Source organism: Colletes gigas, unplaced genomic scaffold, assembly GCF_013123115.1.
Source record: "Colletes gigas isolate AHSC1104 unplaced genomic scaffold, ASM1312311v1 Colletes_gigas_Sc00015, whole genome shotgun sequence".
In the NCBI taxonomy this organism is placed as follows: Eukaryota; Metazoa; Arthropoda; class Insecta; order Hymenoptera; family Colletidae; genus Colletes; species Colletes gigas.
The window spans coordinates 4,250,550-4,275,061 of NW_025106644.1; the positions used below are offsets into that span (position 1 = coordinate 4,250,550).

Genomic DNA, 24,512 nt, shown 5'->3' on the forward strand with positions numbered 1-24,512 from the left:
AGAGCTCATGTATACCTACAAAAAAGTATTAGACAACTTTTCTCTATGACGTCAAATAAAATTATTAAAAATCAAAAACGAATTCTTAAGGAAATTCGACAGGTAAATCCCTAAATTCGACGAAAACCAAATATTTCAAATCGTTTAAAAAAAATTATTTTTAGCTAAGGGGGTCAATTACAATCATTTTTGGTGAATACACATACCCCCGAAATCCTACCCAGTTTCGAGAAAAAAATTCCAGAATGTGAAAAATTTTTTCGAAATTAAGACATTTGGAATCATTTTGAAAACATTATTCTTAGTTACAGGGGTCAATTACAATCATTTTTGGTGAATAGACATACCCCCGAATTCCTACTTAGTTTGGAGAAAAAAATTCCTCACTGTAAATATAATTTCTGATCAGAAATGTCTGCTCGAAGTTTCATGCGAATCTTTAAAACGTCATAACTTCTGAACGGATAGGACGATTTTCAAATTTAAAAATGCAAACAACGCGTATTTTGATGGAGAATATGTAGAAATTCCAAAAATGATCAAAAAGTTGATCCTTGACATCGCAAAATGAGGGAGAGACCATAAAAATGGTCCAATTTTCAAACAGCCATAACTTCTACAATAGTGAATATATTTCAATGAAATTTTTCTCTGAAGTAGAGCTCATAGGCACCTACGAAAAAGTAAGAAACAACTTTTCTGTAGAGCGTCAAACAAAATTATTAAAAATAAAAAACTAATTTTCAAGCAAAATCGACAGGGGTAGGTGCCTAAATTTTTCACAAAAAAAAAAAAATTTCAAATTGTTCTAAAAAAATTATTTTTAGCTAGGGGAACCAATTACAATCATTTTAAGTGAATAGACATATCCTCGAATTCCCAACCAGTTTCGAGAAAAAAATTCGAATAGGTGGACGAATTTTTTGGCGAAATTGAAAAGTTTCAAATTATTTTGGAAAAATTATTTTTAGTTGCAGGGGTAAATTACAATCATTTTTCGTGAATAGATATACCCTCAATATCCTGCCCACTTTCGACAAAAAAATTCGAGAAACTAAAATTTTTCGAAAAAATTAAAAAATTAAAAATCATTTTGACCACTTACAGTAGTCCCAGTGTCAGGCAAATGTTACTTAAAAATTACTGATCCCCTCGATGCTTAAGTCGCCAGAGCAAACGCTAAGTTTATAGGATTATTTCTCGGTGAATACGTAACGCTCATGCTACACCGTGGTTTGTCATGCACACCTGTTTAAGAAATATGAATGAGCAGTTGTTCTCTGGGAACACGGACACCTGAGGCGAGCCATACGGTCGATCGTATCTCCCCTTGGAAAATGGCCCATATAGCCCCACGAATCATTTGAAACCACGCGAAAGAGAAAGCGTTCTTGTTCGTTATATCCGTGGCTGCCCAAAATTACACGTTCTGCTCTCAAAACACATTCTACCCTCTGTCCTTTTGCATACAATTTATTCTGCAACAAAAACTTAAGTGTAAGACCCATTTCCATCGAATTTCTCTCATTAAACATTCGAGCAATCGTTTAATTTCGATGATAAATCGTCAGCCAGGTCAGCGAACTTTTATTTTCATTTTACGACTGCTTCCTAAACAATTTAATATCGCAGGGCGCGACACGTCCCCTCCGTTTCTCGATTTCTGTCTCCCGCAGTATGAAAATAGCACCGTGTGCCAGTTTTTATTTTTTGGTCCCGTCAACGTGAATATTACGCGCGTGGTACCGTTTCCGTAAACTCTGGATGGTCGATGCCCAACGCAGAAAACTGTTCCTTCGACCGTGGAAGCGTTGCAAGTCGGTGGTATTATCGTGTAAAGTACGGAATCGACTTTTCGCTTTCAGTGAAACGTCACGGTCTTGGATGACCGTCGTAAACTCTCAGACGCGACTCATCGATCGCTGAATTAAAGATTCCCCGTTGCATTCTCGCGCGGAACACTTCGTTTTATTCGTCGTCGATATTTATGGTAATTCTCGTCGTTAGAAATTGTTTCGTGCATCGCCATTTAATTGTTCTCGTCGTCAAAGTTACTCTTTTTGGAAAACAGTATGTGGAATTTTGCTAACGTTTTTGGAATTTTGTCTGTTTCAGGTACGGTGACATGGTTCCGAAAACGATCGCGGGAAAAATCGTGGGGGGCGTATGCTCCCTTAGCGGTGTCCTAGTGATCGCTTTACCGGTGCCTGTTATCGTCAGTAATTTCAGCAGAATATACCACCAGAATCAGCGGGCTGACAAGCGGAAGGCTCAGAGGGTGAGTCAAAAACATCCACCCTATTCTACGAGTCTCTAAAAAAAGATCTTTGCATTATTAATCCCAAATAATCAAGCTTTATTTCAATTTTCTAGCAATCGATTCCAAGAACGACGATTTAGAGTCTCCGAATCTCCAAAAGAGACCTTTGCATCATCACAAATAATTAACTTCGACCTTAATAGTCCATTTCGCCCATTACATTCGTTTTCACTTGCTGTTGTAGAAGAAAAAGAGTCCCTGAGCCTCACCCAAACCAAGAAAACTCTAAAACTCTTCTCAGATCGAGCACTTGTGAGAAAGGAACAAGTCGATCGTAGCCCTCTAGCGGCGAACGCACGAAGCTCCTCCTTTTGAGTTACCTGTAAATCCAAATTTCTCGAGCAAGACATCGTCTTTTAGAGTCTCCCAGTTCTTCGAACATTCATCTTGGATGCCTTTTCAGTGTTGGGTTCGCTTTCATTGCGCAGAAACCGAAGAATCTCTATTTAGAAACGATTTTCTAAGGTTTTCGTGGAACGGTTGCATTCATCGTTTACGATTTACTTGTACTGGGATACCGAGATCCTCCAGTATCGTTCGAATAAAAGCGTACGTCAACAAAGCACACCGAAATTATTCCCGACGAGTCACGTAGCTATTTTTAATCGCCGGCATTTTATTAGCGCGGATCAAAGAAGCGGAGAGTGGCTCCGTTGTCTCCGTTAACTGTAACGACGCGTAACGATATCGATGTCGGTTCCTTTTAATCGTTGAATTACACCGATTATCCCCCGTTTTGCGATTCATCGGTCAATTTGAATCGAGCACGCCATTAAATCGCGAATACATTTTCCCTACTGCCTTCGAACGCGTCTCCGTTCGATTATTCCGTTTCTTGACACAGATATCATTTTCTAAAATTAATATCGCACAATTACCTACCCGTTTCCAGCATCGTGGACTCCAAAATTTCGAGCCCGATGCGTACGTTTCAAACGTGTTCCATATTTCGCCAGGAACATCCTTTGTTTCCCTTTGTTTCCCGCGAGAGAAATGTGGAACGTCGCGACAGGGATGACAGGCGACAGGAGAATTTGAAACTTCCTCGTCGCAAGTTCAGAGGCAGAAGTGGCCTATCGCGGCGAAAGTCGATTCGTAATTTCTTCTGTCGGGCGCCTAACGTCGAGAACCTCGTGTCAGAGTGTCCGGGAGACGCTAGCAGGAGTTTTGGTTGGCGTGCAGCCAGCTGCAGACCTCGGTTCATTACCACTATCCTGTGTACGGAGAGACGGAGGCAGCTGGCCGAATAAAGTGGCCCGGAGTAGCATGATCGCGGTCGGGAATCTTCCGACAGCCACGCTGAATCTGATTCATAGCGATTGTTGCTTCCAACGACTGTCCATACATGTTCGTTCGCGAGTTAAAAGACGCCCGTGGCTCAAACGGACGCCATTTCGTCGTACACACGTGGCCATTCGCGATTTTAGTCTTTTAGACTTTCAATAGTACAAGAGTTTTGGTCATTTTCAGGTTAAAAATCAATTGAGAAAATAAAATAGCGCCTTCGATCATTTTATCGACCTATCATTGCCGATAAATTACTGATTGATAGGCTCTCGGTCGGTAAAAAACTCGATTACGTCGGTAAGTAATCGATTTATCGACTGTCAGTCGGTAAAGAAGGGATTACGTCGGTAAGATTGGGCTGTCAGTCGGTAAAAAAACTGATCACGTCGGTAAAAATGGGCTGTCAGTCGGTAAAAAAGTGATCACGTCGGTAAGAATGGGCTGTCAGTCGGTAACAAAAATGGGAAAATAGTAATGTTAAGTGATACTAGTACTAATTATTGTATCTCTACGATAAACTAGTCACTCAAGATTAGCTCGACACGTCGTAGAGTATTGAATTGTGCCCGAAACAATGCTAAAAACATGCCCTGTAACTGACCGTAGTTGTTTCTTTGAGAGTTCGTGCATCGAAAGATCGACGTAAAAGTTCGTAAATTGGAAGAAGGTCAGTTTCTCGACATCTTGTTTTCCTTTTCTGTTAAATCTGCAATGCAGATCCTGTTTAAAAAGCCTCGAGGAACCCTCGATCGAACGAGAAATCTGGCGATTGGGTCGCCTCTGCGTCATTTCTAGTCATCGCGAATGCAAACGTATCTCCGTTTCCGTGTTTCAATATTTATAAGAACCGCCTCAGCTATCAGAACACACGCTGTTCGGAATGATAAACCGATAAGTCGCGTTTTTAAAAATTTTAAATATTCCAGTTCGACGATAGCTCGATTGACGTCGACGATGGTGAAAAGGAAATGCAAACAAGACGTATGTACGTGCTCCCCATTATACAAATAAATAGATCGTGAAATATTGAGATTTGGTCTACGCAGTCTCCGGGGTGTTTGCTTCTCGATCTCTTCGAGAATCGATTTCACGCGCGGCGAGGCAAGTTCAGCCGATTAAGGGTAAACAAATATTTGAGAGAAGCTTCCATAAGTAAACAGCTCTCATCGTGAACTTCTAGTCGCGAAACAAACTCCGACTTCCGCTGGATAAATCTTTGCTTCACCCGAAAAACACGGGACTTTTGCTTTCCTTTTTCGTTCGATGATAATTCGGGTATCCTGCAGCCTCCTGTACCCTCCACGAACTTCGTGGACTCTAAAAATATAGGCGAAAGTTTCCCCGTAAACGGTTCCCGCGAAATCGTGGAACGATAATCAGAATCCAATAATCCGCGAAAGGGGAGAAAAGTTGAACGCGGATTGGCCATTGTTACGCCGCGAGCAAGTGCATTTCTCGCGAACAAACGACGCAAAAAGTAATTTAACGCGCGAACGAGCGGGATCGCGTTAACTTCGCCGGGTTATTATTTCGACGAGAACACTTTTCCCTCAGAAGCTTCTCGTCGCGTCGATGAAATTTTTAGATTCGACGCCACTCAAGAAATTTATCCTCGCGATTAAGTGCTTTACGATTATCACGTCGTGCCGGTCGTTAAGCCACATAGGTGACGCAAACGATCCCGGTTTCGGGCAGGGAGCTTAAACAAGCCTTTTTATTGCGCCACGATCGGCGCCAAGGTGACCACAGCTCGCTCATCCCGCCATTTCCCCTGAAAATTACAACCATCAGGCTTCCGTGAGGTCTTTTGTATGCAACTTGACGCGTCCGAAGTTCTGGAACTTAATTGTCGGACGCGTTTCGGATTTCCTCCGAGGAATATGCTCCTTCCTTCCTCTTCACCACGTATCTCTATTCTTAGCGCGAACTCCTTGGCACGCTTCCTCCCTTTAAGGTCTCCTTTCTCCACCCCTCCCGCTCCTGGGACGGACGGCAGCCACCGAAGGAAAAAATAACGAGCGCCAAGGGAGACAAGGAACGCCATCCTCAAACGTTTCGTTTGTTTGCTTGACTTCGTGATCGCCTCGAGGCGTCGGTTGTGCCAAGACGCCCGCGAAAACCGCACGCCGCGATAAGAGACTTCGCACCCCTTCGCGAGTTGTCCATTTTTTCTTTGTCGGAGCTTAAAAACTCGATAGGAATCGTTAGAAACGAGATACTACGATAAACTAGCACTTTCAAACACTTTACCGACCTGTCAGTGCCGACAAATTACCGATTGATAGGTCACCGGTCGGTAAAAAACCGGATTACGTCGATAAGGTAGCGATTAATCGGCCTCCGGTCGGTAAAACAGTGATTTCGTCGGTAAAAAAGTGACTTTTGTCGGTAAAACAGTGATCAATCGAGTACCAGTCGGTAAGTATCGGGTCGGTAAAGAGGGTTAATGGAAAGCAGAGTGGATTTTGATGAAAGGAGCTGTCGAAAGTCTTTCAGAAAAATGTAATCGAACCGTTCCACGAATAAAACGAGCTCGTTAACTGGGCTGAGTGTGGAAAAAGAGAACTCTCGATCGCAAACACTGACGTCATTGGCCCCCCGGTGGTCCGGGTTTAATCGTCTTCTTTCTCGCCGCGGCGTTGAACCGGGCGAAACAGGGAGTCCACGCTATTCTTGAACGCGCTAAACACGCACTTTCAAACAGTTTACGCGGCCAGGGCGTTAATAAAGACTGCTTTGGCGGGATCAATCGTTACCAAGAACCCATACGCGTCACTACTCGTCAACCTCGAAGCAACAATGTTACGATTCCGTGGAAAATTTATTTAGAAAATTCATATTTCACGATTATTACATCGTCAAAACACGCTTGTTTCGTCTTGCAACGATTTGGGGAGAGAAATTAGCTGAATAAGTCTTCCCTTCCACACTAAATTTCCAGCTTTGTTTTCTCACGCGTCGTAACTCTTTCTCGTGCAATATGTGTACCATAAATTTCATCTTTGATAATTCCAAAGCCCGTTAATTCGTTCTATGCAGGTTTTTTTTTCGTAAACGATCGAAACGTTATTTCGAACGATTGTTTCGACACGAAATATTTTTAAATACGATCTGATTGTTGTTGCTCGACCTAGTAACTGGGGCGCCAGCTATAACTCCATTCAAATTTTTCAAAAATTTCTCACTCCATTATAACGGAGTTTATTTGCTCGACCGATTTCCCCGACGATCGAACGCGAAACAGATAAAAAAGTCTCGGAGGCTCGTGAAAAATAACGTTTTTGTGAAAGTCGACCAGAAGCTGGGCAGAAAGGAGTGGAAAATCCTATCGTCAGGGCTCGACGAGGCCTGTCAACGGGGTTTCACCTCGTAAAACACGTCGGCGTGCGTTTTACCGGCCACGTACGTTCGATAAATCAAATCGGACTAGATACTCCGGCTTAAATTACTGCCGACACGCTGTCGTTCCGTTATTGCACCGATAAACCGTCGATTTACGCGACCGCTTCGGTCGATTGATCGAAAGATACGCAAAAAAAAAAAAAAAATAGTAAAAAGAAACCCCCGAAGCCAGAAAATCCAAGTTTCGAAACGGACTTGACGACTCGACGAGAGGAACCGTGGTCCGGCGACTATCGCGTTAATTAACGAGTAGCAATTAACGTGGCGTTATTAGAGGCCGTTTTCGGATCGTCGACCGCGTCACGAGTGTCGTTTCTGCTCAACGATCGATCCCAGGCGCGTTCACACCGCGAAAAACGCGAATTTTCCACGCTGGAACCTTTGCCTCGAAAGATGTTCACGCTGAATTTGACGGCTCCTGTGCTCTTATTCTCGACGAAATATCGCTCGACCGTGATATTTGCGCAGTTTCGAAACAGCGTTAGTTCCGTGCGCGTTATACGCGAACCATTACGGATCAACGTTAATTAATCTGGGGGCTAATTAGTATGCGCCCCGGGAATCCGATTGGCTGCAACACGATGGGGGTAGAAGGGGGCCAAACAGAACGCCCGATCGAATATTCCAACGCGACCCTGGCCCGCCGCGGAGCATTGCTATGTAAGTCGATTTCAGGTGTGCCCGCCATAATTTTCACCAGATGTTACCAAACTTCCGGCCCTGCAAATTGCCGCAGCGTGGTCTGGCCTCGTGGCAAATGCCGTTAGTCCTACATTAATTCTCCATTTTAAACGTTTCAACGTAAATTTGTTTCGTCTATGATTACCAAGAAACTTCAAATACACTAAAATGTAGCATCGATGGTTTATTTTGCCCATTGCACTCGCTATTATAGAAGGGAAAGAGCCCCTGAGCTTCCTAGTACACTGATCAATAACAAAACCCAAGAAAACTCTTCTCAGATCGACCACTTGTGAGAAAGGGACGAGTCGACCGTAGTCCTCTAGCGGAGAGCGCCCGAAGCTCCTCTGGGAGAATGGTTTCTCAGTTATTCTCGATTGCTCGTGTGACACAAAGCTCATCGAGTCGATAACTATGGAATTATCTTTTGGCAAACACCTCCACAAGCCTCGAGAATTTCCTTTCACCGAGTTCTCTTCGATTACCATTGTTCAGAGACATTAAATGTTCGCAATACTCTAGCTAGAACGATTACACAGAAAGAGCTTTTTTTTTAATTCCAATTGTTTCACTTAACCCCTTCAACAGCGTTTAGTAATATTTATTCCTATACTCCATAGCAATTTCTACAATTATCTTGGGGGTTTAAATTTGTTTCCAATATTCATTTGTTCATAAGTTAACTGGTTACGTGAATGGAAAAAAGACCGCTGAATTTATCGTCGTCCAGCAGCACCGCGAGCCACTGGAAGTTACACAGATTCCGAAACGTGTATTCACCGCCGGGGACAATATCGCGCGTAGAAGCGAACGAAGTTGTTCCCTGAAACGTATCTACGGGCTGCACGCCCGGCCTCCTGTCCCAAACAACGCCGAATCGAACAATTCGAACGACACTCGCGCGTCTACGCCACCCGTCGCCGATAACAGTTCTTTTTTACCGACAGAGCGCTCGCGTACCCTGGAGACCAGATCCAACATGGCGGCGTGCACGCGTTACGGGGACCCGTAACCCCAGCCCGTGGGCTGGAAAGCGACGAGCGAACGCTCAATTACCAATTCGATCGTGCGCTCGGCAAAGGCTTCTGTCTAATTTGCTGTTAATAACAACGTACGATCGTTTCGATCGTCCCAAAAAGAAACACCGATTGTCTCGAGGCTTGGATAAAAGGATAAACCTCGTTGTCTTTGCGTCACATCACGGAACACCTGATTAGGAATATTCTTAAACATTCCCTTTGACCCTTCGAGACCCTTTGACATTCTCACGGTGAAACCTACTCGATCATTACTTACGTTTTATATTTTCTTTTTTGCAATTAATTTATTTGCAACAGTGAGATTCGCGAGTGTCGTTTATCTTTTTCCTTGGATGTATTTTTCGTGAAAAGGGACCAGGGAAACTGGGTGGTGGGGCGGGCGCTATTAACGTTTCGCGAGGGAGGCGGACGATGAAACACGATTTGCTACGTTCTCGTCGAATATTTTCCAGTACGGGTACTTTTACTATTTTAATTTTCAATGCCCCAGGGTAAAAAGTAGGTCTTGCGTACTTCATTCCGCGGCCCTTTCTTGGAACGCGAAAGGCCGCGCCCCTTTCAGCCGTCCGTGACCCGCGCGTTATTTGTCGACGTTCGCTTAATTAACTTACCGGAGGCTGAAAGCGTGGATTAGGCGAAACGCCGAAAATCCACGACGTCGAAATCGTGACTTCTGTTTTCTTATCGGTGCACCCACCCCCCACCCCCTCGTTACATCCGCGTTCCCTCATCTTCCTTGGATTAATCGTCGAGAGCCACGCGATATTTCCGACCGCGTTTCGTGTCCCTGCACCGATGGCCTTTCCCCATTCTCGATTTCTCTTCGCCATAATTCTTTGCAACCCTGTTTCTGTGCCTCCCTCGATAAGTGTCGCCAGCCAGCGAACGTTAGAGAGGGTTCTTGAGTATTTAAATTCGTTCGAAAAGGATTTGGACCAATTGTTTAGTTGGAAAAGTCACAGTTTATGGGGTAGAAAGTGGAAAAAGGTTTTTCGAAAATATTTGACACAAAAAAGAAAATTAATTTGCAATTTTTGAATGATTCTGGAGCTAGTGAAATGGACGAACATTGAATATTGGGATCTAGCTTGACAAAGAGACGACGATGGACAGTTTTCTGTGCCTCCCTCGATAAGAGTCGCCATCCAGCGAACGTTAGAGAGGGCCCTGGTGTATTTCATCTCGTTTGAAAAGGGTTTCTACCTATTGTTTAGCATGAAAAGTGACGATTTGATGGGAAAAGTCGTGTAAAGTGCATACGGTCACGTTCGAAACTGCGCTCGAGGACACACTTCCTGACATTTCGCAGCCGCGGTCGAGCGTGTAAACATCCGCGGACATAAGCGGCCTGCGTGACACCGTGCAGATGCAGATCCGCCAAAATATACCGTTCGTCGGATATAAATATGGTAAACACCGGGGAGAATCTTCGACGAGCGCGGGCGTAGCGTTGTGGTTATAATTAGAGCGCGAGTTGATCCGTGAATCGTTCCACGGGACGGATCCTGCTGTAATTTCGCGTAATTTACGCATCGATGGTCAGTGTTTGGCCGGCTGATAAACTTAGGGAACACTGGGAAAATCGACGGAACGTAAATGTTTGAGTTTCGAATCGAACTCGAGGGATCGAAGTCCATCGAGAGCACTTCTGGAAATATCCAGAGGAAACGGGTCATATTCCGCGAAACCTGGGGTCAGATAAAACGCGAGAACGAAATTGTTGCCCTTGTATATTTGAATTTTTATCTGGAAGAAGATTCGAGGATCAAAGGGATGGAAAGGTTGCGGCGAAGAAAGTTTACTTGGCTTTTGTTCGGGGAATCCTATTACGGTATAATGGAAGTATACCCGGAAATGAGGACGTCAAATGAACGTTAAAAATGGGTTACGAGTAAAAAACATGTCGGTATTGTGGACTGAAAGGAAAACATCGGATCTTTTTGGCGGATTCACAAGTCCTGTCAATGGATCTCGACGAATGGAGGAGGCAGTGAGGTCGAGTTTAATTGAAAGCACAGGAAATGTTACGAATACAGTATTATCACAACTGCTGAAGTTCCAAACTTATATTAATAGGTCACTTTTTTGGGATCAAACGTTTTCGTGGCTCGACGAGAAGGGTCCCGGATAACTGAAATGTCCTTCAATAATTTATTTTCCCCTGAAATATTCGGTGTCCCGGATAGCTGAAGTGTACAATATTTATATTCGCGTGAAATATTCAGGGTCCCGGATAACTGTAATCCGGATTCTATAATCCAACGAAGATAAATTGTACGACGAAAAAACCGTGTTTGATGTGTTCCGTACCGTCATTTTCAGATACTCGCGAATTATTTTGCGACAATGTGGGTGGACGCAAGATCCGATCCGCGCAGCGAATTAATCGACGTCGACGGTAATTAATATGGTTACGAATAGCAGTTTTTATCCAGCTTACCCGGACGTGGGCTACCTGTTGTCTCGTATCGAATTAATTAACCATCGACGAGCTGCCCGGGGACCGTCCATCCTCGTATAATACGAATTACCATAACAAAGAGAGCCACTGTTTCGCAAATATAATCGTACAATGGAAAGCGACAATTAAATCCATCGAAAGAACCCGTATTACTATTTCACGTTCCCCAATAGGTTAAAAATGGCATAAACAATAGGATGAAACTCCGCTTGAAGGAGATAAAATACACAAGGGCCCTCTTTAACGGTCGCTGGCTCACGACTCTTAACAAGGGAGGCACAGAAAATTGTACAACGACTTTTGCAATCATCGACCCCATTAATCGTAGCTTTCCATGCTGAACAATAGGTCCAAATTATTAAAAATTTTATAAATATGAAGGTTTATTTATTGTGAGTGACGGTTACCGGTGACCACCATGCCAGTTTTGTCATTTATTTTATTAAATAGTGTTTCAATGGGATATTTGTTACTTTGTAGCACTCCTAATGGCAACGAAATTGTTAAAAATTGTATAAATATCGGGGTTTATTCACTGTAAGTGACGGTCACCGGTGACCACCATGTCAATTTTGTTATTTATTTTATTAAATACTGGTTTAATTGGGTATTTGTTACTCTGTAGCAACTTGTGGAACGAATAAACATCGAATATTGCTATTTAACTTAACAGAAACAACTATCGACAATTTTCTATGCCTCCTTTGCGTGAACGAGGACTCCCGTCAGATTTCTGTGTACCGTAACACTTTGCACAGCGGGTCAGCAACTTTTTCGCGCGACAACCCCTATTTTGCGTCGGTGTAATTCACCGGTGGGGCTGGTTGTAACTTTTATCGCGCTCGCGAGCCCCTCTGCGCCATAGATTTCGTCGCCCAGGAGCAACAAAGTGCGCGAAATCACGGAAAAATCTGCCGTAAACCTGTTTCTTTCACAACAACAGCAAGAATGGAGTTTATCGACGCCACGGAAATGTCCATCGCGCGATATTTCCCACTCGTATTTAGATTGTCACGGTGGGATATGGCGCGAGCTTAACGTCGATTAACTCCCCGGGACGATAAACATCGGGTAATAAAAGTTTATCCGGAAATCTGGCCGGTAATTTGCATCCTGATCGATCCGGGGCCTAAATCGACCTCCCCTTATCGTGATTCGTGGATCTCGTCGGAATTCTTTTGCAAAATTCCCTTAACCGATTCCAGAATTACGAAACGATAAAGGGGGAAACCAATACGTTCATTTTCAATTCTATCGTCGAACAATTTCGAAATTTTTCATAGAAACTTCACCGAGCATTCTTTAACTTCAAAATAAAATAGACACCATCGTTTTATTTTTATTAATAACTGCTGGAGACTGTTTCGTGGCCGTTGACAATATCGTTGCAATGAAAGATCGCGTTCTTGAACTCGCGTGTGCAGCAAGAATCCGTTACTTTCGCTGTTCCTAAACAAGGCATTAGTTATTCCTGGACATTACTTGGGCACAATTCCCTTCGAAATAATGGAACCGTCGCGCAGGCATTTTAATACCCGCGCTATCGATTAATCACGCTTATGCAAGACCGACGGTGCAATTTCCAGGCGGTTCGTCTCGGATAATGCCACCGCCGACGATCAGATTTTCCTCCGGTTTGCAAAAAGACACTTGGAATTTAAACACACCTGCCCCCCACGTACGATCGATTCATTATCTCTCGGGTGTTTTCAAAATAAAATCCCTCGAAGTGTCCTCGTCCACGTAACGAGTAAATAAATAACGAAAGCTAGGAACACTTTGGCACACTTTTCTCCCAAGTTGTTGCAACATTGCCTACAAACGCCACCGGGGTGCGTAGCGATCGATTCTGGCGCGTTGTTGCAACGTGGTTGCATCGTTCGTGGAGAAAATAAAGGTTTCGAAGAAGAATTTGATGGAGAAAAACATTAATTTATGATTTTTAAATGTCTATTTATTTATTAAACGAGTTTAAGTACACAAGAGCCCTCTCTAACGTTCGCTGGATCGCGACTCTTATAGAGGGAGGAATAGAAAACTGTCCATCGTCGTCTCTTTGTTAACCTGGATCCCAATATTCAATGTTTGTTCATTTCACAAGCTCCAGAATCATTCAAAAATTGCAAATTAATTTTTTTTTTTGCCTCGTATATTTTCAAAATCTTTTCCCACCTCCTACCTCATCAAACGTGGCTTTTTGAGCCAAACAACAAATTTACACCTTTTTTAAATGAGTTTAAATACACCAGGGCCCTCTCTAACTGCTAGTAGTAGATCCACTGCTATATTTTCATTTATAAATGATTTTGAGTGCAACGAAACGCGAGGGAGAGATTGCGGCGCCATCTTTCCGAAGTAAAATAATCTTAACGAGTTTTATCTTCCGTTATTTCGCGATTACGCGGCTCCCTCGAGCCGGGGGAACAATGCTCCTCGATGCAGACGCGAAAAGAGAAAAGTTTGCCCCGTCCTGACGCGGAATTTCATTCCCCCGGCTTGTGAATTATCATCTTATTACGGTGCATTGTGGATCGAGATTTCCGGGGTCGCGGAATTTATCCCGGTTTCTTTCAAAGTTGTTCCACCGTTGCAACGATCGTCCGGGTTCGCTTCTTAGGGGGGGACTCGACGACGCGAATAACTCGATTTTGTTTAACCTATTTTTGCCGTTGCAAATAATGGTGTAACGCGAGGACAACGCCGCCCCAGTGTTACGCTATAATTATTAGAGTACCGACGTTTGACGCGAAAAACAGACGCGGAGACTCTGTTGTACGCGGAACGATCGCGGTAAACAGACGTTGTTGAGACGCATCGGTCCGCGAAACACGGATCTTTGTCCGAGGGACCATAAACTGGGATTCTTGGACAGCTGTACGCCGCATGCGTCCAGCCTCGAACGTGCACTACTTATTGTTATTCATTTATGCGAGCTTTCGTACCGAGAAGAAGTGGAAAATAAAAATTGTACGACGAGAATTTATAATATGTACCCTCCTGCAATGTTCAATAGTTCAATGGGGCACTCCTAATGGCAATAAAATTGTTAAAAAGTATATAAATACGAAGGTTCGTTTATCGCAAGTGACGGTCACCGGTGACCACCATAGCACTTTTCTTAGTTATTTTACTAAATAGCGTTTTAATGGGGTATTTGTTATCTTGTGGCACTCCTAATGGCAACGAAATTGTTAAAAAGTATATAAATACGAAGGTTCGTTTATCCTAAGTGACGGTCACCGGTGACCACCATAGCAGTTCTTTTATTTATTGTACTAAATAGTGTTTCAATGGGTTATTTGTTATCTTGAAGCATTCCTAATGACAACGAAATGATAAAAAAATAAATTAATATGAAGGTTTGTTCACTGTAAGTGACGGTCACCGGTGACCACCACGTCAATCGTCTTAATTTATGACTATACTTCCTCAGCATAATTATTTATTCAATTTTTCCATCGAACTATCATCGATCACGACTGTAACTTTTAATAATTGGACGAAAAGTGCGTTTCGACGTCGAAGCGTAGAAGCGAGAAGGGACGCGAAAATTGAGTAGTTGGGGGGGTGCAAATCGCTTTGGAAAAAGCGTTCGAATGGCGCACGGTAATTCCGGGCGCGGAAAATCGCCGCTAAAAGCGTAATTGACCGACCGGGGGAGGCTTTCTGAGGGAGAAAAAGTAAAAAAAAAAGGGGATACAATGCGTGGTTGTTAGTCCTAATGACTTTTTCAGCGAATTCTCGAAAAGATGCGTTGTCTACGCCATTGTTTCGGTGTCTTTTTCAACTGTTCTGATATTGGAATGTTTTTGTTCTCCGATAAGCGAGGGATTAATAATGCAAAATTATCGACGATGAGCGATCGGTGAATTTGTAATAATCGTGTGTTTAATTGTTCGTTGCAGAAAGCTAGATTAGCGCGTATCAGGATCGCGAAAGCGTCGAGCGGAGCAGCTTTCGTCAGCAAAAAGAAGGCAGCTGAGGCTCGACTGGCTGCGCAGGAGAGCGGCCTCCAGCTGGACGACAGCTACAAGGAGGAAGACATTTTCGAATTGCAGCATCATCATCTGCTTCGTTGTTTGGAGAAGACCACGGTGAGATATCAAAAAAATCCTAGCAAGATTTAAGGGTAGTTCAATAATAAAAGCTTCAATTGCCCCCATATTATTCCTTGAAACAACTCCCCAAAGAATCTCTTTGCCCATATTTTTATTGCTAAATACAAAAATGTGCTCATTTTAATGTAAAAACCTCGATGACAAGTAGCTTCGTTAATTGCGAAAATGTAATATGTAAGAGTTCTCTAACGTTTGGAGTCTGAAGGAGTTGAAATTGACGCGAGCCTGGTGTTAAAAATAACGAAGAAATGTCAAAGGTCGAGGGAGGAATCGTTTCCGTTTGGACGGGTCCCTCCGGTTTGGAGAACGCTTCATTAAGCCTGCACGCGGGCCTCGTTTAATTCCGTGGCGTCGCTCCGTGAAACGTCGCCGTTATCCGAGGTTCGTTCTCGAAGGCGAGAAGCCGACGGTCGTCGCTTAAAATCCAGGAGTCCGCGCGCTGCGGAGTAATTTGAATAAACCCCTTCTGTTCCCGTCTAATTTTAGCTCGACGTTCGCGCGGGGGAGGGGGGGGGGCGCCGTGCGCCACCCACCGTGCGCCACACGGTCCGTCCTCGCACGGAGAATAACCCTTGCGCGTCGCTCTGACAGGTACACGGACCGACGCCACGCGTCTCCCTGGAATTCTGACGCACGCGTCGCCGTACGCCCCCCTCGACACACGAATCTTCGATGCTTCGGGGAATAATTACAATCTTTGCTAGGGTGTTTAATTTGCAAATACTATTGACTCTGATACTTGTTTCCATATAAGCAAATCGTATCTATATTTGCTTCGATATATGCGAGTCACATCAATGTTTGCTTCGATATAAGCGAATCACATCGTGCTTGTTTCGATATAAGCGAATCACATCAATGTTTCTGGACTTAAATTCATTGCTATAACAGAGATCCTTTTGACTATATCGAAATTTTGAAATCATATATAGTATTTCGACTCTTATAATAGTTTCTCTTTCTCTACTACAAGGAAAAGGTCTCATTTAGAGCCTGATACCTGGGATCCCCTTCCTACGATTTCGTTCCACGCGACCTCTTCTGTTTACCACTCGCGACGTGCCTCAGTCTTCTGTTATTCTCGCGACAAACTACACTAGTTCAAACGCTTGGTGCAAGTTTGGACACCAAAAACAACGACGAGAGTGTGATCGGTCCAGTGCAGTGTGTTTTTTTCTTATTCGATATGAACACCTTCGAAGACACAGACTCGTAAGTTTTGCTCGTGCAAACATCCAGTCGAATTCCTTGCCCAAACCGTAGCAAACGTCGCGTAGACAAATAGGTCAGCGTTCCTCGAATATCGCGTCCCGCCGTCCACTCGAGCCTGAATTTCCACAGAAATTGTGTTAATTGCATGGTTCTTGGGGCAAAGATTCATCGATTAAATGCCCGGAGAGTCGTCGTTTCGAGTGGATGCACCGTGCACTTTTCGAGAGTTCGAGTGCAATTCCAGGAAGCCCCGAATGTTTTTTAATCGAGTTCTCCGCTCTCCAGGCTCGACATCGATCTCAACATTCGGTGTTTCGATCGATTCGAGAATCTAGCCTGTAAAATTGTTAACATCTCCCCACGTTTTGTCTTTCTCTGCGTGTGTTTCGAGTTGGTAGCTTCGTTATCTGTGTCCAATCGCGGTTGTCCCTTTTGAAGCTACCTTTGTTCCAACCCTTCCTCGTTCCTGGCAGGTGTACTTAACCCAGAAAGCAATACGATTCCCGGGGCAGCCTTTGTCGGCGTTTACTGGACGCTTTTCGAGCACGTGCACGTGCCACCCTCACGTTTCGTTGCATTTATTTTACTTTTCTTGAGCCCCGTCCGCGCCATTTTCGAGGCGACGTTTCTGCGTCTTCTTATCAGAGACATCGAGAACTTTAGCAATTTCGAAGTTGCTACGTCGTCATCGAGAAGTTACAATCTACCATTCGATCTTTTTCCCCTCCCATGTTTTCTATACGATGCTTATTAGCTCGGAGCTTCTCTCTGTGATCTTGAAATTTTCGTCTAGAACTGTTATTCAGAGTTCAAAGACATTTCGTAGACGATGGAAGGAAATAGAAAAAGTTTTATGACGAAGTCAACGATCTCTCGTTGATTAATCGAAGTTCCAACTTTGGGTTTGATTTCAAGTGAGCGTGGGAGGAACACTCATTCGACGTTCAGAATTATTAAACAGTAACTTTCCTTCTTTTATTTATTTATAAGTATTTATAGAACCACAACTTGTTTTTGGAATTTCATTGAATTTTGGTCATTATTATGACCAAAATGACCCATTGGTAACTTCTAATAAAAATTGTGAAACATTTACTCCATTGGAATTCTAAAAATTGACCGTAGTTTTCTATCTGAGAATTAGTGAACATTTATTCCCATTTTATTATGCATTTCTTCAAGTATCTATTGAATTTTTTAGATACAAATAAATATATTATAATTGTCAGTAGTTCCAGTGTTAAAACGATACTTTTCAGCAATTTTTTATTTATTTATAAGCATTTACAAAACCCCTAGAAGAATAAATTTTGTAATTTTACTGATTTCTATGAATTGTCCAGGCTGTTTTTAATAATAAAAATTCCGCTGGTCTTCGTGTTCCACTTTTGTCGTTGTTTAATTGGCAATCGATATCCATATTTTGCAGTGACGTCGCCGCGAACGATAGATTTCACGTTTTCCCACGGTAAGGGGGAAGTCCAGTCCACAGGCGACTCGTTTCGAGATAACGTCACGCTGGAACGTCGTTTCGGTCGCCAACCGCCCCCGCAATCGTGTTAGCGTGCCGATTTTCCAGGACTATCGACGTTTCCCCCGCGGAAGAAATTGTTTTCTTGTTTTTGTTTCGACCCGCCAAACGAGATCCCGTTTGGAATTCGATCGCGACGCGGAATGGATGCTTGGACCTCGTCCAGAATATTATCCCCGCGGAGATCTATCACGATTTTCTTCGAATTGTTTTTCTCTCGCGGGGATTACTTGAAAGGAGTCGTAAAAATTGTACTCGCGAAATATCCATTGAAAGTTTGGTCGTAAAACTATTTTTAAAATTCATGAACACTATCCTTATTGTTTTTGGAAGGTCCTATTTAATTATTATTGCAATTGTTTAGATTTTATGAAGATCTTTTCTATTTTTAGAGACGATTATTTTTTCAATTTTGGATGTTCGAAATCTAACAATAGGAACACATTATATAGCTCGGAAACGAGGAACGCATATATATACAGATATGCAATACAAATCTCCAAGTAATTAGGACGCAATTAGGGCTTTTGAAATCTATTTCTCCATTAAAAAAGATTTTTTCGAAACTCATCTCGATTACGATAGCACAATAGCTCTTCCCAATTTTTACAGGTCAAAAAGTAAAAACAATAGTAATACATACGTGGTGGTATAGTGCTCTTGCAACTTTTTCTCGAGGTAAAAAATAATAATTTTGCACGATAGTGTCAATCATAAATTTATTTAGTAATTTTTGATTGGAAGAAAAACCATTTATTACAAAAGATGTAATATGTAAGGAAGAATTAAACATGGATCATTTATAGTAGATATTATTGATTATAAAATATTAGCAAAATAATTTATAATGCATTGGAAGGATAATTTTTGACTTTCTAATGATTGTTCGATTATATCTGTTTCAATCTATTTATTATATTACATTAATAATTTTTAATTGGAAGAAAAACCATTTAGTACAAAAGATGTGATATGTAAGGAAGAACAAAATTATAGTAGGTGTCATTGCTTATAAAATTTTAGCAAAATAATTAATTTAAAATTCACTAGAAGGATAGTTTTACACTTTCAAATGGTAGTTCTATTATATCTGCCCAATTCTATTAATTATATTACATTGTTATTACATTCTATCAACAATTTTGAGATCCAAACATTGTGTAATGGCTTTCAGGATAAAATGGAACGTTATAATGATAGTTTTACACTTTCAAATAGTAGTTCAATTATATCTGCCTCATTTTATTCATTATATTACACTGTTATTACATTATATCAACTATTTTGAGATCCCAAATATTGTGTGATGGCTTTCAGGATATAATAGAATGTAATAAGGATAGTTTTTCACCTTCAAATGATAGTTCAATTATATCTGTTTCATTCCATGTAGTATATTACATTGTCATTACATACTATCAATAATTTTGAGATCCAAATTTTGTGTCATGTCTTTCAGGATAAAATGGAACGTTATAAGGATAGTTATGGACTTTTAAATGATAGTTCAATTGTTTCTGTTTCATTTTATTTGTTATAGTACATTGTTATTACATCCTATCATCAATTTTGAGATACCAAATATAGTGTGATGGTTTTCAGGATGAGATAGAAGGTTATAAGGATATTTTTAGACTTCAAATGATAGTTCAATTGTATCTGTTTCACTTTATTTATGATATTACATTGTTATTACATTCTATCAACAATTTTAAGATCCTAACTATGAGTGATGGCTTTTAGAATATAATAGAATGTAATAAGGATAGTTTTACACTTTCAAATGGTAGTTCTATTATATCTGTCCAATTCTATTAATTATATTACATTGTTATTACATTCTATCAACAATTTTGAGATCCAAACATTGTGTAATGGCTTTCAGGATAAAATGGAACGTTATAATGATAGTTTTACACTTTCAAATAGTAGTTCAATTATATCTGCCTCATTTTATTCATTATATTACACTGTTATTACATTATATCAACTATTTTGAGATCCCAAATATTGTGTGATGGCTTTCAGGATATAATAGAATGTAATAAGGATAGTTTTTCACCTTCAAATGATAGTTCAATTATATCTGTTTCATTCCATGTAGTATATTACATTGTCATTACATACTATCAATAATTTTGAGATCCAAATTTTGTGTCATGTCTTTCAGGATAAAATGGAACGTTATAAGGATAGTTATGGACTTTTAAATGATAGTTCAATTGTTTCTGTTTCATTTTATTTGTTATAGTACATTGTTATTACATCCTATCATCAATTTTGAGATACCAAATATAGTGTGATGGTTTTCAGGATGAGATAGAAGGTTATAAGGATATTTTTAGACTTCAAATGATAGTTCAATTGTATCTGTTTCACTTTATTTATGATATTACATTGTTATTACATTCTATCAACAATTTTAAGATCCTAACTATGAGTGATGGCTTTTAGAATATAATAGAATGTAATAAGGATAGTTTTACACTTTCAAATGGTAGTTCTATTATATCTGTCCAATTCTATTAATTATATTACATTGTTATTACATTCTATCAACAATTTTGAGATCCAAACATTGTGTAATGGCTTTCAGGATAAAATGGAACGTTATAATGATAGTTTTACACTTTCAAATAGTAGTTCAATTATATCTGCCTCATTTTATTCATTATATTACACTGTTATTACATTATATCAACTATTTTGAGATCCCAAATATTGTGTGATGGCTTTCAGGATATAATAGAATGTAATAAGGATAGTTTTTCACCTTCAAATGATAGTTCAATTATATCTGTTTCATTCCATGTAGTATATTACATTGTCATTACATACTATCAATAATTTTGAGATCCAAACATTGTGTGATGGCTTTCAACATAAAATAGACCAGGATAAGGAAACTTTTAGTCTTTCAAATAAAGGTTTATCCAAAATGGAGCATAAATTGGTTAATTTGAGGATTTCGAAAACGATTTTGACGGGGAAGATCGTTCTCTAGAGGAGGTTTGGCGTTTGTTGCGCAGCTCGCGACTATCGGACGCGGCCAATCGGTGTCTTCGGTGTCGGCGTATTGATTTCTTCCGGGTCGTGGTCGGCCTCGATCGAATCTCATCGGAATCGGAGTCGTCGGGGCGAGACGTCATACCGGGGACTAATTATAGCTGGGGGAAACGGCGTTAAAGAGACCCGAGAATAGTGTGCAGCCCCATCGGATTTTCCGATTCGCGTGGCACAAGCGGATGCAAGCGGGAAAGAAAGTGTTCTCGCGTCTACTTGTCCTAGACGACTCGAAAAACACCTTCCCCTGGCGCTCTTGGCGCGCTTTCGACCCCGCGACCACTCGTTTCCGGTTACGCGCCACCCACGCCACCGTCCGGAAACCAAGCACCTCGCTTCGTACAAACTCTCTTCTGTCGCCATTTTTTTTTTTTGACGAAAGCCTTCCCATTTTATTTTCTTTTTATTATACAATCTTACACCTTCACTATACTAGCTTTCTCTGTTTATATTCTCCATATTTTTGAAAGTTATTGTGCAACAAATAGAAATATTCGACAGTTTAATTGGGGGAGATTTTTTATTTATTTATCTATTGTATTTTGTTTTATTTTTTGGTAAAACATTCTTATACGATCTAATACTATCCTTGCAACCTACATTAACACATTGACATGAAGGTTCATTCACTGTAAGCGACGGTCTACGGTGACCACCATGGCAGTTCTGTTATTTATTTTACTAAATAGTAATACAATGGGTTATTTGTTATTCTCTAGCACTCCTAATGGCAACAAAATTACAAAAATATATATAAATATGAAGTTACATTCACTGCAATCGACGGTCACCGGTGACCACCGGGCCTGTCAACGTCTCAGAAATTTTTCCAAATTTTTTCTACACGATTTTTACTTCGTCCACCCTCCCATATCACATCTTTTTGCCCCAAAGAATTTTTCCCTTCAACCACCGACCAGTAATAACAATCCATAAACTCGAACCCAAACTCATAAAAGTCTCATTTTAATTTTTAATCCCATAATCCGTTTTGTGGGGAAAATTTTTTAGTTTTCCAAGGGGTTCCCCCCCGTTGGATCACGTCCATTTTCTTTTTCGTCTCTCTCTCTCTGTCTTTTTTCTCTCGCCATTTCCGGGACGTTTATTTCCAGCTGGACGATATTAAATTCACGGAGGGAGATCAGTCGTGTCACCGTTTTTCGAGCAATGCACACGCAACGGATATTCTAGCCGGGTTTCCTTGCCGTTTTCACGCCCTCCGCGAGGCGTGAATTTGCACACCGTGGTTTTAATTCCCCCACGGTTCCGTAACCCAGTTCCATCGTACCGTTAAAACGTTTCCCCGGATCTTTCGTCGCATCCCCGGAAAGAATTCCTCGGTCCAGATTAATCCAAAGAACGCCTCTCGATCATCCTCGCGGGCAACATATTTTATACGAGTCCGCCGGGTCGTCGAGGGTGGTTATAAACGACAAGGTTCGAAAATGGCGACGCCATTTTAGAAATGCAACGTTCGCTAGACGCCAGGCCAAGATGGGTACACGCATTCCTCGGTGAATAGAGGCAGCAATCAGCGTTCGTAAATCCAGCTGGGCCATTCCCGTGCCCCGTAAATTACTCTGGAAACGCCATACGACACCCCAGTCGACATTTTATGGACGCCTTCGTTCGTACATTTTATCGTATTTCGCGGAATTTCCAACCAAACGAACGTGATTAGATATATTAGGTGTACAGATATGGGGATATATAGATTGTCTGTTATTTAAAAGCATATTGAGAGCCTTTATTTATTTTGTTAGGAATTAGAACAATTGTACTCTGGGTTAGACAAAATTTATTTGGTTGATTATATAGAATTTTACTTTATTTTGTTTTTTAATATAAAATGAGGGTACAAAAGCAGTTTTAGTGTAAATTAGATATAGCAGGATATATTTCATTAAGAATTAGAACAATTGTACTCTAATTTAGACAAAATTGTATAGGATTTTATTTTCTTTTATTTTGTAATATAAAATGAGGCTACAAAGGTAGTTTTAATACAAAATAGATATAGCAGGATATATTAGATGTATTTCATTATGAATTAGAACAATTGTGCTCTAGTTTAGACAAAATTTATTTGGATGATTATACAGAATTTTACTTTATTTTGTTTTCTAATATAAAATGAGGGAACATAGGCAGTTTTAGTGTGAATTAGATATAGCAGGATATATTTCATTAAGAATTAGAACAATTGTACTCCAATTTAGACAAAATTGTATAGGATTTCATTTTCTTCTATTTTGTAACATAAAATGAGGCTACAAAGGTAATTTTAATAGAAATTAGATATAGCAGGATATATTAGATCTATTTCATTAAGAATTAGAACAATTATTCTCTAGTTTAGACAAAATTTATTTCAATAATGATACAGAATTTTACTTTATTTTACTTTATAATATAAAATGAGGGTGCAAAGGCAATTTTAATAAAAATTAGATAAATAACATAAGGGCAAAATATTAAAAATGTTGAAATAATGCAATAGTGCTGGTATAAAAATCCAAAATGGCAGAATAAGAGTTTGCAATCAAATAAAAATGATTAAGAGGATCTATCATTATTAAATAAACACCATAGGGACAAAATATTAAAAATATTTAAATACACAATTTTTAAACAATGCAATAGTGTCTAACAAAAATCCAAAATGGTAGAATAACAATTTGCAATGAAACAAAGATGATCAAGTGGGTCTAAACACTCCCAAAATTTAGATCTATTGTTATCAAGGTGGATTTGCTTTCAATATTTATATTTTTAACCCCCTCAATTGATGCAAATAATTAACTTTCGCTCCCAAATTGTAAAAGTTTCGCTTTCCTAGTCGTCAGAAGATAGCATCCGAGACGAATTTGTTTAATTTATATTTAAACGCGAGTTGGATTTTCGGGGAGGTTAGATCAATGGCTGCGCTAAATGGGAAGCGCAATTGGTGGCCCTCCAAAACGGTGTCACGTCACGCGTCACTATCTTGGAGAGGTCAGTGCGTTTATAACCACCTTTACAATTCGCCCATACGAAAATAGCCAAGCATCCGTTTATAGAACGCTTCTCAGCGATTTCTTTTTTCACCGACCATAAAGAAATCGACCATCGATCCCACGGACTGCTTCGTAATTCAGAGTCTCACGGGTAAATTTGCTCCCCCCCCTAAAAGTGAAACAACGAAAATTTCCAAACTTTGCAAACGTTTCGTTTCCCTGTTAATTAACTTCCGGCGTTTTTCTTGGGAATAAGTTCCTTGGCGAAGTTTAAACGATTTCCACAGCCGCTTCATCGACCCAGGGTCTCTGAAGTTTGCGTTTCGAGTATCGTATTCGTTGAAATCGAGCCACTGCAAAGGGAGATTGATTAGACGAGGCGCGCCATTGCCCAACCGGAG

At 40.9% G+C, this 24,512-nt stretch overlaps 1 protein-coding gene across 3 annotated transcripts in view; it reads left to right on the forward strand.

The window, feature by feature from the left end:
• The window catches only part of LOC122399728 (potassium voltage-gated channel protein Shal), an 85,513-nt gene that overhangs the window by 38,241 nt on the left and 22,760 nt on the right, over nucleotides 1-24,512 (forward strand). For all 3 annotated transcript variants that reach the window (XM_043400627.1, XM_043400628.1, XM_043400632.1), the window contains exons 2-3: nucleotides 2,116-2,278; nucleotides 15,097-15,285. In XM_043400627.1, coding sequence (XP_043256562.1) covers nucleotides 2,116-2,278; nucleotides 15,097-15,285 — 352 coding nt within the window. The remainder of the gene's footprint in view (nucleotides 1-2,115; nucleotides 2,279-15,096; nucleotides 15,286-24,512) is intronic.